This window comes from Erpetoichthys calabaricus, chromosome 1 (assembly GCF_900747795.2).
Source record: "Erpetoichthys calabaricus chromosome 1, fErpCal1.3, whole genome shotgun sequence".
NCBI classification, from domain to species: Eukaryota; Metazoa; Chordata; class Cladistia; order Polypteriformes; family Polypteridae; genus Erpetoichthys; species Erpetoichthys calabaricus.
Window position 1 is genome coordinate 231,788,831 of NC_041394.2, and position 12,485 is coordinate 231,801,315.

The following is a 12,485-nucleotide window of genomic DNA, read 5'->3' on the forward strand; positions in this document are numbered from 1 at the left end:
TTTATTCCCTCAAAATGTATGTTGTCTACTATAATCAGCTGCTGTATTTCACGCAGTCGAATTGCATTATTTTGACGGACCATATCCACATAAGTGTCTCCTGGTGTTGTTAGCACATGCATGTTCTTCCACCCTCATGTGGTCGTCTTTCAATTCTAAAAAATATACCATTTAGTTATAAGTATACTTGTGTGTATATATATATATATATATATATATACATATATATATATACATATATATATACACACACATCTATGTTTTCAGTAAATGTTTTGAAATACAGTACCATGGAGAAATTATTTTTCATTGTCCCCTTACTGAGACAAGTATACTTTTTACCTGTTTTTTTCTCTGAAGGTCCAGATTATAGTAGCCACTGAGAACCTGCTTAGGTTTGGTTGCACACATTGCCCTGCCTCCCTCATAGTCATTCCATGCACCAGAACATGATCTATGACAGTTGCTCGAATGTCATTTGAAATTACAGATCTTCTTCTTGGTCTTAGTCCTTGGCCACCACCTCTGACACGGACTCCTCTTCCTCTTCTATTGTATTGCTCCATTGTTGGATCCACTCATGCCATTTGCATTTCACTAGGCTTATATACTGTTTACTAATTGGGTTCACTGATTGGACACGTGTTTTCAATTTTGAGTGGTAGTGTGTAAATGATGAAAACAGTGTGTTAGTTGTGTTTAACTTCTGTAGCCTGTGTGCACCATTCTGGGTACAAGTGCACCACACTGCTAAATGTGTTTTGTGTTTGAGAATGTGTTTAGAGTTTTGGTAAATGGGAAATTCAGATTTGCAAATTATGTCCTAACCAGATGAATAGTGTTTAAGATTTTGACAACTGTGGGATTGATTTGATGAGAGTTTTGGTAGTTGACAGTTTAGTTTTTACAATGGGATTTAGTGTTTTAGCAATTCAGAAAAACTGTAATGACTCAAGTTTGTGTTAGTATGTATAAATATTACCTGCAATTTGACCTGACAAACCCATCAGGGTTTCGTTCTTTCTTTGAGCCCAGCATTTTTGGGATATGGTCTTACCCTTCAGCCTCAAGAGTTTGTTCTGGAGAAGAATGGATGCTTTTGAAAGAAGAGATTTCTGCATGCTTTGTTTGTTAGCTTTTCATAAAGTTTATGTTTGTGTACTTTATCTTTGTACACTCAGTGTATAGTGCTATAGTGTGTGTACAACAGGGTCATTTAAACTCTTGCAGTTATTGTCCATGACTATAAACCTCTATAACCTTTCTTTAGCTCAGTAGGTATCTGCTGGCCTGTATGTACAATACTGAAAGAGAATCCACAAATACAGCGTCAAAAAGCATTTAAGAGAACACCAGAAAAATAAAGATAACAAATGAAATCAATTAACTGTCAAATCCATTTTTTTCTGAACTTTAATATACTGTACAGCACAATTTAGTAAAACCCATACATCCATTATCCAACCCGCTATATCCTAACTACAGGGTCACGGGAGTCTGCTGGAGCCAATCCCAGCCAACACAGGGCGCAAGGCAGGAAACAAACCCCGGGCCGGGCGCCAGCTCACCGCAGGGCACACACACACACACACACCCACACACTAGGGACAATTTAGAATCACCAATGCACGTAACCTGCATGTCTTTGGACTGTGGGAGGAAACCGGAGTACCCGGAGAAAACTCACGCAAACACGGGGAGAACATGCAAACTCCACGCAGGGAGGACCCGGGAAGCAAACCCGGGTCTACTAACTGTGAGGCAGCAGCGCTACCCACTGCACCACTGTGCCGCCCCTTTTAGTAAAATGACATGCAGAATTTTCATGGCAATCACATTGACCACTGGTCTCCTCAATTTAAATAGTGATTCTGCTAGGCACTTATGCATATTTTAGATTTAAGGATTTTTATATGTTCTCTCTTGTACTTAAAATGCCAGGAGTTTATCACATCATGAAGACCTTTAAAAGACTTGCCCAGGACTATATGAGTCCTCTTGTGGTAGACCACTTGGTCTCACTGCAGTTTGTTTATCGGACAAAGAATGGAGTGGAGGATATACTTATCTATCTGCTGCATAAGGCTTATTCTCACCTGGACAAAGCTGGCAGCACTATGAGGATTATGTTTTTTTTTTATTTCACCAGTGCCCTCAATACCATTCAGCCATCCGTGATAAGGAGTAAACCCAGAGATATGTAGGTGGATGTGCCTATTTTGTCCTGGATAATGGACTATCTGTCAGGCAGATCACAGTTTGTGAGACTCAAGGACTGCGTCTCTGACATGATGTGAGCAACATTGGAGCACCACAAGGAACAGTCCTGTCTCCTTTTCTTTTCACTCCGTACACCTCAGACTATAAATATAACACCAGGTCATGTCACTTGCAGAAATTTTCAGATCATTCTGAACTTATGGGGTGTATTGATAATGGGGATGAGACAGAGTGTAGGAGTCAGGTGGAGAACTTTGTTTCATGGTGCAAAGAGTCTGCTGCAAATTGAATGGTTATATTGACTTTTGTCACACCAAAGAGTTTCTATGCCCAGTCACTATTTAGGGAGTTGGTGTAGAGGTGTTGCACTTTTACAAGTATTTGGGGGTTCACATTAATGACAGGTTGGACTGGTCTTGGGACACAGAGGAATTACATAAGAAAGGGCAGAGCTGGCTCTTTTTCCTTAGGAGACTGTGTTTGTTTATTGTGGGAAGTGACACCTTTTACGTCTTCTTTTACTCTTTGATTGCCAGTGTGATTTTCTACACTGTGGTGTGCTTGGCTGGTAACAACAATTCAAGGGAGGTACACTGAATCAACAAGCTAATTCAAAGGGCAAGCCCAGTTACAGGATGCATTTTGGACGCTCTAGAGGTCATAGTGAAAGTGAAAAATAAAGCAAAACTAAGTGCCATTATGAACAAATCTGCACATCCTCCACACTGACACACTAACATTGAGTACTTTCAGCCAACAAATTATTCAACAGAAGTGTGTCAAACGCTACTGCGGCTCCTTTATACCAACAGCAATATGTCTGCATTATGCCTCAATGTGACTGTAACTGCCAAGTCAGAGGTTTTCTTTTTTAATTTTCTTGCTTTATAGTCATTCTGGTGTGTGTTCAGACCAATATGTGTGTGCATATTTATTTATTTACTTACTTACTTGGGTTATCTACCTATTTATGTATGAATTTATTTAAAATAAAGTTCTCTCAGTCAATCTATCTGATGTAATCCCAGAATTAGAAATGTATATAACTGCTTGACAAAAAATATTCAAGGACATTTTTTGACAAACCTTTAGACCAGATGTAAACCTCATGCTTTGTAACACACTTGTTATTGTACCAATCTGTGACACCCTACTTAATGGGAAAGTTTTACTAAGAAAAAGTTGTACTCCAGGACTTCGCTCCCCTTCTGCTATCTTCCCATAAGCTTTGAACTGCAAATGCAGTATGTATGCCTCCATGACCTGACCTAAAAATGATAATAAAAGCTGAACAACTCTATAAAAAAGTAAAAGAAGCAGTAAATATCAGTCTTCTTAAAGCAAACCACAGTTCTCCCCACTTCAGTACACAGTGTAGGCATCTGATCATCCTTCTATTTTTGTCATACCGCCTATTATACGGTGTGATAAAATAAAATACAGTATGATACATTACTAAATCATGTGATACAATGCAGTGATTAAAGGTTAATTATAATATTTGTGGTACTTAAATCTACAAATTCTTTTTGTTCTACTTCACCAGATGCTATATGTGGTCTGAATGCAAAATTTGCCATTCAATAAGATATTTCATTGCTCATAATTACCATTATCACTTTGTGTTGGTTGGTTTGCCTACCCCTCAGCTTCAGGATTTGGGTTTAATTCAGGGCCTGTGTCTTATGGAGCTGGCAGATGTTGTTAGATTAAATGAAATGTTGGCTCAGTGTGTGTGTGTGTGTATGGGAAGTCAGTGTGCTCTATAACAAATCAGTATTACATCAATGGTCGTTGTTTGGACATGGTCACCATGCTGCTAGGATATAGTGTCGAACCTGTACCAGAATACACAGGCCCAGAAAACAAATTTACTGTATACACTTATGGGGTAAACAGAAATAAGTTAAAATTCATGGATTGCTAATTAGTATTTCTTCCTCATATCTAATTTACTTGCCTGGTTCTCTTAATCTACTGCTTTACGTGATTATCATTTGGTAGTACAGTGGTTAGTGCGGTTGTTCCCCATGTATAGTTGCCCTGCGGTGAACTGAATTGGACTTCCATTAACCTTGAATTAGATTAAGCAGATCTGAGAATGTTATGTTATGATCGTTTCAAATTGATTTTTCCTTGAGAAGAGAAAATCATTTGAAAATTGTCAAGTATGCACTTTCTCCTTCATATTTAATTGTAAAAAGATTCTACAGTGGTTGAACTGGAAAATAAAACGAAAAGGAAAAAAATAATAAATTGGAGAAATTTTAATAGATCTATTTAATGTTATAGCCATTTATTAAATATGCATTTACAGTATGTACTGTATGTATTTATCACTTTTTCTTTTTTAGACTTTCCGCCCTTCCTCCATGCTCATTGAAAGGTCTTCTGATTTTGGGCATACTTGGCAGGTGTACCGCTATTTTGCATATGACTGTGAATCATCCTTCCCAAGTATTTCTCATGGACCTATGAAGAAAGTGGATGATATCATCTGTGACTCACGCTATTCGGACATTGAACCATCTACAGAAGGAGAGGTCTGTTAGATTGCAAGATCTGGCAAACTATATTTTTAGAATTATAACTTATCACTATGCACATACAATAGTACTAAATGATGTGCTTTCTGAAAATAATGGTTCTATAGTGAGTTGCTCAAGTGTCTTGAAGGCAAAAAATGCTAATAAAATAACATGCTATGAATACAAAAAATGAACTGATCTTTCTTTCTAAATGGCTGCATTTTTTAAGTGCTTGTTCTGACTTTTCACATCATTGGGCATTTTTAATAGTCTACAATATTGTTACTTTATCTCCAGGTCATCTATCGAGTGCTTGATCCCGCATTTAGAATTGAAGATCCCTATAGTCCCAGAATTCAGAGTAAGTTTATTTGCCTCTTTTTGTTTTTTTGATAAATTTATTTGCTAATCATATGTATTGGTTTTCAGGGACATTTTTATGTCTTCTCAAAAGAGGTGCAATTAAAGAACTCATTTTGAAATGTTACAGAGTTTAAACCAAAGATATTAATGTAATATCTGTGATAATCTGGAAGGCACAATAATGCAATGATTAGCATTACTATGTCACACCTGAAGGGAACAGGGCTTAAATCCTACTGTCTTTCTGTCAGCATCATGTTGTTGATTAATTGATAGTGTTTTCTTTTGTTCTAATGTATTATACATTTTTGTTTGCATATTTTATTGTTATTACAGTGACGTCATACACATCAGTATTATGTGTAATTGTTTTCTTATGAGTGCTTCAATTTTGTTTGTTTGAGTATTGCCATTTTAGACTTGTTGTTCACTATGATGCTAGACTGTTCCTAGGCATGTAATGCACATATCATGTGACCCATCACATCACAGTGGCTATGATATAAAACATGGCAGAAACCATTTCATGTTATTTGAATTTTCCTTGCTAAAAGAATACTCTTCCAACAGACTAACACTTGAGCAATTATCACAATACATTTAGGGAAAATTCTGGTTTGACTTTTTATTATGACTTTGGTTTTGTAATAAAAAGATATTTAAATCATTTGTGAACGATTTAATAAATCTCAGTGAAACAACTTAGCATTCAATTGTTTTGTTTTACCTTAAAGAAAGACCTGCTTTGTTGTCAGCCACTTGCTTAAAATAAAATAGTTCCACAGGACAATCTATACATCCTAGCTGAACATCACATCACATCATGTTGAGCTTGCCCATTATCTACAGTATACACACATAAATATACATTGCATTCGTAGTCTGAGTCTCGACGACCTGAATTGTGTGGGTGGTTACCTACCAAGCAACTCTTGTGGTTGGTCTGCCATTCGGCAAACATCCTCCACGGTGTTAAAAAATTCAGACTACGAATGCAATGAATATAATTACTCCAGACCTACAGGCTGTCAAATAAACAAACCACATGCCGTGGCACAGCGTAAAGGAGCTTCGTCTCTGACGCTGATGTCAGAGAGGGGAGCAGTAGAGTGTGTAAGCCTGATGAGCCCAAATGAAGGTGAAACACATGTCGCGTACTCTTTGCATTATTTGACAGTAAACTATGCAACACACATATATATATAAGCATTTTATATATATATATATATATATATATATATAGAGAGAGAGAGAGAGGGACCTGTATGTGGTGTAGTAGCACCCCAAACACTGAGATACAACTGATTTACTTAGTCATGGGTTCAAATACAGAGTATTTTTATTGTTCAAAATACCTTTTAACAGATCTTCTGTTACCCAGAGCAATCACAGTCCCAGTGGCAATTCCTTTTTCCTTTATCCTTTCTCCTCCTCCACTCTCCTACAGCGAGAATTGTCCACCAAATCCCTACTCTGAATCTCTCTGTGAGGTGAAAAAGCTGTTTTTCAAACTGAACATGGAAACACTTCCAAGTCAGGCGGGTACCTCTCAGCAAGGGGAGAGACTGCCTCTAGCAGCTCCCCTTAGCAGCATGCAAGGTCCCCAAAAGGGCTGCCTACCAAACCCATGCTGTCCTGTGGGAGTCCAAACTGGACCCATACTAGAAGAGCACTACCACCTCTGGTACTGGGGGAATAACCCTTCCTGTTTGGTAGACTCCCCCAGTCTATCTGCTATTTTACCTTCCCGACCATGCTACACATCCACCTGCATTGTCCTTCCATAGAGGCTGAATAAGGAATCATCCGTCACCCTCCATCCTGGTTGGGACATACAGTGCATCCACTACCTGTTTTCTTAAAAGCAATTTTTTTTCAAGATTAGGTTACATGTAATGCAAATCTTGTTGTTCTTGATGTTCTAAGAAACATATGTCTAATTCTGTTTATTGCATTTTAATTACTTACCTTTGTCATTTTTTTTAAAGACATGTTAAAAATCACAAACTTGAGGATTGTGTTCACGAAGCTGCATACCCTGGGTGATAACTTACTGGACTCCAGGATGGAAATTAAGGAAAAGTACTATTATGCAATCTATGACATGGTTGTTCGAGGTAACTGCTTCTGCTATGGACACGCCAGTGAATGCGCTCCTATTGATGGAAATGAAGTTCTTGTGGAAGGAATGGTAAGTCAACAGTAAGGACATTTGAAGCCTCAGGCAAAGTTTATACTAATGTCTCCAGTCTGGATTAAGAGGAACACTGGTGTCTGGAATTCTCAAGTCAACCAATCTCTTAATTACTGGGTGACTCCTACTTTTAATTGATCTTCTCGCTTGAGTGGACTTTTTGTTGTCCAAACTATGCACTCTCCTTGACAGATCAAACTTAAATTATAGTGTGAAATTCAACAAAGCGTAGCATTGTTGTTGTGACCTTGAGTGGATTCGCTCCTTAACTTGCTTATTAACATTTTACGCTTGTTTCTTTTTAAAGGCAGGCAATTTCACAAACAACAAACTCTTCTGTGAGCAGCCATGAATGAGCTATTCGTTTACAGGAAACATTATTAGGTGCACCCAAGTTTGACCACTGTGATAGTTATACAGAAAGAAAGCACTTGCCAAGCTCTTCAAGGAGAAAGGCCACTGCTTTGCAAAATGAAATTCTTATTCACTACATTAAAAACTAAGATTGCAGCATTATTTTAAATTATGCAATTATCAAAAAAATTAAATGTCATCCAAAGAAAGGGGCTATTTGTTGTTTCTGGTAGAAGCCAAGAAAACCAATAGCTGTTGTTTCTAGCAAATAAGCACCAATAAAACAATCAGAGCAACTGGCCTGGGTTGAGCTGTTATGAACATTTACAAAAATTGAAAGTTATGCACCCTCCCACTTGAATTTGGACTGCAGTCTCATAGTTTATAATAATAATAATAAAAATAATTTACAGTATGCTTTCAAGAGGCAGATACAGCAGGTAAACAGTAGTCAGAAGTCATGTGTTCTACTGTGTTAAAACTGTTACTGCAGCCTAGGAAGTCACCATGCCAGTTTATACAGAAGATACTAATTTATGCTTGTAGACATCAGACTTTCACTAATTAAAGTGAAAAAAACATTATGGGATAACCCTTATCTAATTCATATCCTATAGGTACGTGAAAATATCAAAAATGTAGTACGTACAGGATACGTACGAGATGAGGGTTATCCCATAATTTTTTTTTCATTGCGCGATTCAGAGCTTCCGTAGTTGTTGAACTGGCACCTGGCCCAAAATAATTCAATGCGCTTCATACGAACAACAAATGTAAAAGCTTATTTCACACAAATGCTTATAGTGTGCTCATTTTAGAGACTGCAGATCTTGCACTTGCGCCATGAAAATGAGCTCCCAGTGCAGTGGTTAGAAATCAACTGAACTCTGCAGCTGCCATGATGGAAGATGATATGCTGATATGGATGGTGAGAATCCATTTTAAGCTCTGGATGGTACAGGGTCTCATAATTCTTATATTTTTGTTCATTCAGTTTCTTTAGTAACTAGTGTTTTGGTGAACGCTGGTGTTTCACCCAAAGTGTCGTGGCATGTCACGTTTGACACGCATGTCATAGGTTCGCCATCACTGAGCTAGGGGAAGGTTTGCTAAAAAGGAAAGAAAGGGGTACAGCAGAGGTGTTAGAGAGACCTTTCTGTGCAAATTTGTGAAGTGTTTCTAATTGTTCCTGCCAGTGTAACTAACCAATTCTGACAAACCAAGGACCCCAGCTGGTGGCAGATTGAACTGGTTGTTAAGAAATACTGTTTAGTCAACCTGTTTAACCTTTTTTGGGACCTTAAAATATACAAAGATACAGGTGTGTTAAAGATTATACCATTTATCTATATGCTGATTGGGACAAATGTACCTAACCTATTTAAGATCATTGCTTTGTGACAGTCTCCCGTCTTGACATGACAAACTAACTTGTGCACATGACAGGCTTCCTCAGGCTTGTTGTATTAAAGGATAGGCATCATCAATGATGCAAGTGTTCTGCATTCAAGGAGTGGTTACAACTGTGGCTCAAGACGTCCTTCTAAGGTTACAGTTTGTTCTAGAAAGTACTCCAGTCCTTTTAGTGAGCTGTCTGTTTAGTTTATTGGGTTGTAAACTGCAGCTGTCAAAAATAAAATTATTTTGCTATTTTGTTTGCCAATGATGTTACATTTCTATTATTTGTACATCACACATTGTAAGGCTGTATAGGCACATGTGTGGAATGTTTGTGTGTGTTTGTGTGATGTCATATTGTCATCTTGAAATGAAACAAAAACAGAATTGTTTTCTTTATCAAGTTTTTCATTTAATTTGCCAGAGGAAAAACCTGTTGTTAATCTTTTTTTAAGTGGTCTGACGTTTTGGTTGCTTGCTCAATGTGAGCAGCCAGAATGTCACACGTCACATGGCACTTAATGCCTAGCAACCATGCAGAATTACAGCGACAAGACACACAAAATTGTGGAGCCCATAGGAAACAAGTACAAAATCACAATTTGTTGATGTCATCACAGTAACAATAAAAAATACACTGAGAATAAAAATTAATAATTAAAATAATGCTCAGGAAACAAAACAGAATCAAGCAGACTGGATTGTATTGTGTTCTAGTAAATGCAAGTTGATGTTATGTAAGATCAAACATAATGTCAAGTATCACATAACATGTGTACTATGTGCTGAGCAATATGAAGCATCAGAGTGACCAAACCTACTAAAGTGGTTGAGTGCATGAAAAAAGTGCACAAAAAGGGGACACTCATGGAATTGCTGTCATACTGTAACAATAAAAATGTAAACAAAAGGCTTTGACAAAAACTAAGTACTGTACTGTATTAAAAAGTGTAGTCCTGACCATATACACTAGACCCATTATACGTTATCATGCTGTGTATTATAAGTGTATTTTTGCACATGTATGGCATGTACGCATCTGATGCCATTGTGGCCATCTTTAAAATATTAAGATGCGGATTATTTAGTACATTGAAAAAACACTCACCAGCACAAGAAGGCTAGCTTCTTAAATAATTAATTTTGTTCTCAGGTTTTCTCTGATTTTGAACTTTTGTCTACTGAAAGATTTAAGCTTTCTGCTCGCTTCTTTTCATTCTGGTCACTTTGATGAACAGTTATCTGAATGGTGAGGTAGGATCTGAAGGAGGAATATTATGATTTAGCCTTCCTTAAAATAAAGATTTATACACCAGGTTATTCAACCAAATCCACTTACAGTACTGCAAATGTTCCTTGCAGTTAATGCTACTTCATTTCCTGATGGTGTGTACCTGCAATCAAGGGGCAGGGTTTCTGCCCTACAGGAAGTGATTCAGTCACATCCTGATTGAAGGATTGCACTGATAAAAATGTTATGCTTTAACTGTCTTTAACATTTATTAAAATATTTCTATGTTTAGTTTAATGACATGACAAAACAGCAATAACATTTCCTTGCTTTAGTTGGGCTTTAGCTCACTGTAATTCCAGTATATTTTGTTTTTGAATAATTCTGTGAGTACCTGCTTGCTGGCAGTGCTTCATGCTTTCCAGTATTATATCTTGATTTAATTTCACTATGCTTTAATAATTAATATCTACACTGCAGTTACACAGTACATACCCAGATACTAAGGACAGAAACACTGAAGCACGAGTAATGACCAATACTTAATAATGCTTAATTGACTGGAAATTTCCACTCTTTGTGTTTCCTTTTTAGAACTTTAGGTAGCTGAAGCCTATCACAGCAGCAATGGTCCAAGTTGGCATAGGATTCAAGCTGTATCGGATGTCAGACCAGTACAGGGCACATAAATGGACAAAAAACAATGCTATTTAAAATTAAAAGTTGACCTAGTAAAGAATTATTACTTTGGGATCCTGAAGGAAAGCACAGGGAGCATAGGGAGATTGTCCAAAGTCCACAAGGAAGACATACAAACAGTGTTTAGATACACTTACTGTATATGTGTATACATTTTTCAAACTTAAATATACAAAAAACTGCAATTAACTATAACAAAGTTTAATAAATTACAAACACAGTGAAAATAAGACTGATCTGGCACATACTGAATACTAATGTGTCCATATATTCACAAAAAAAACATCTTATTCTATGTTTTTTATCAAGCCTAAATATGTTTGGTTTAAGTAAATAGTGCAAGCATACTCAGTGGTCACAAACACATAACTGCTTTCCTCTGATTTTATAAAACATGGTCGATATGTGTTGCCTCAATGACAAATACTATAAAGAACTCAAACCCCTTTTGCTTTTAGTCACATTTCTTGGATCATTCATCTTCTTGCATATATCATGTAGTGTAAGCAGCTGGACAACAGCTGTGTACATAAATGTTTGCATTGTGTGTATATACAGAATTTTAAAATTTTATTTAACATATGCAGAATTTTAACAAGCATTTAATGTCTTAGATTTTTGAGCCAGGCTGGATTGGGGTGTTGGCATTTGGTCCATCTGATTTTTGTTAAATGACTAAACATTTAATTGAATCCAGCTGAAACGATTCAAGCTATTTCCTGTCTTTCGAGAGTATAAATGTTTGCTTCAAGTTCAAACTCTGTGAGTAACTAGCTTAAACCTTGGCAGCTGCAGTGGCTCTCTATCCCACTGACACACTGAAACAGACCCATGAAATATTGAAGCAAGCATTTTCCCACACATTTATTATCCTTGTGAGCGGAATGGTTAAGCCTAAAAAAATAAAGTCATTTATCCCATGTTTATGTCTTGTAACTTAAATATTACATACTCCATCCACCTATTTTTTGAAACTGTTTTATCAATTGTCCTATCCTGGAAGCTTCAGATGCAAGACAGGGAAGTAGCTAAAATAAAATGATGTAATAAAATGGAAGGATACAGGAAAATTAAGACAGGATACAAATAATAAGGAAAAATAATAAACTTGTAACCCTTGGGCCTTTAGTATACAAGGGTATTATCCTGTCTACCTGGTAGAGTGATTGACCCACTTCAGGTATCTCGTACTTCTCTAACCCTGCTTGTTCCTTGGGTTATCCAGTAACATCTAATATCCCAGGTGTACCTGAAATTGCCCAGACACTTAGCCATCATAATGGCACGCAGGAAGCTATGTCCTAGGTAAGTATCCCTACTGCCACCTAATGGCATATGAGATTCTAGGCATACTTCCCATCTTCCTAATGTATTGTGAAGTTACACTGGTGCCCCACAAGTTATTATCTCTGGGATCATATTCCCAATATGAGCGTGTTGTGCAGTATATTGGTGATCATATACAGTATTATCACTGGTAAAGACATGGTGTTCTGGG

At 37.1% G+C, this 12,485-nt stretch overlaps 1 protein-coding gene across 1 annotated transcript in view; it reads left to right on the forward strand.

The window, feature by feature from the left end:
• The window catches only part of lamb1a (laminin, beta 1a), an 84,230-nt gene that overhangs the window by 19,151 nt on the left and 52,594 nt on the right, over positions 1-12,485 (forward strand). Inside the window, exons 5-7 of the mRNA XM_028812513.2 lie at positions 4,575-4,763; positions 5,046-5,109; positions 7,100-7,302. Of these exons, the coding sequence (XP_028668346.2) occupies positions 4,575-4,763; positions 5,046-5,109; positions 7,100-7,302 (456 nt within the window). The remainder of the gene's footprint in view (positions 1-4,574; positions 4,764-5,045; positions 5,110-7,099; positions 7,303-12,485) is intronic.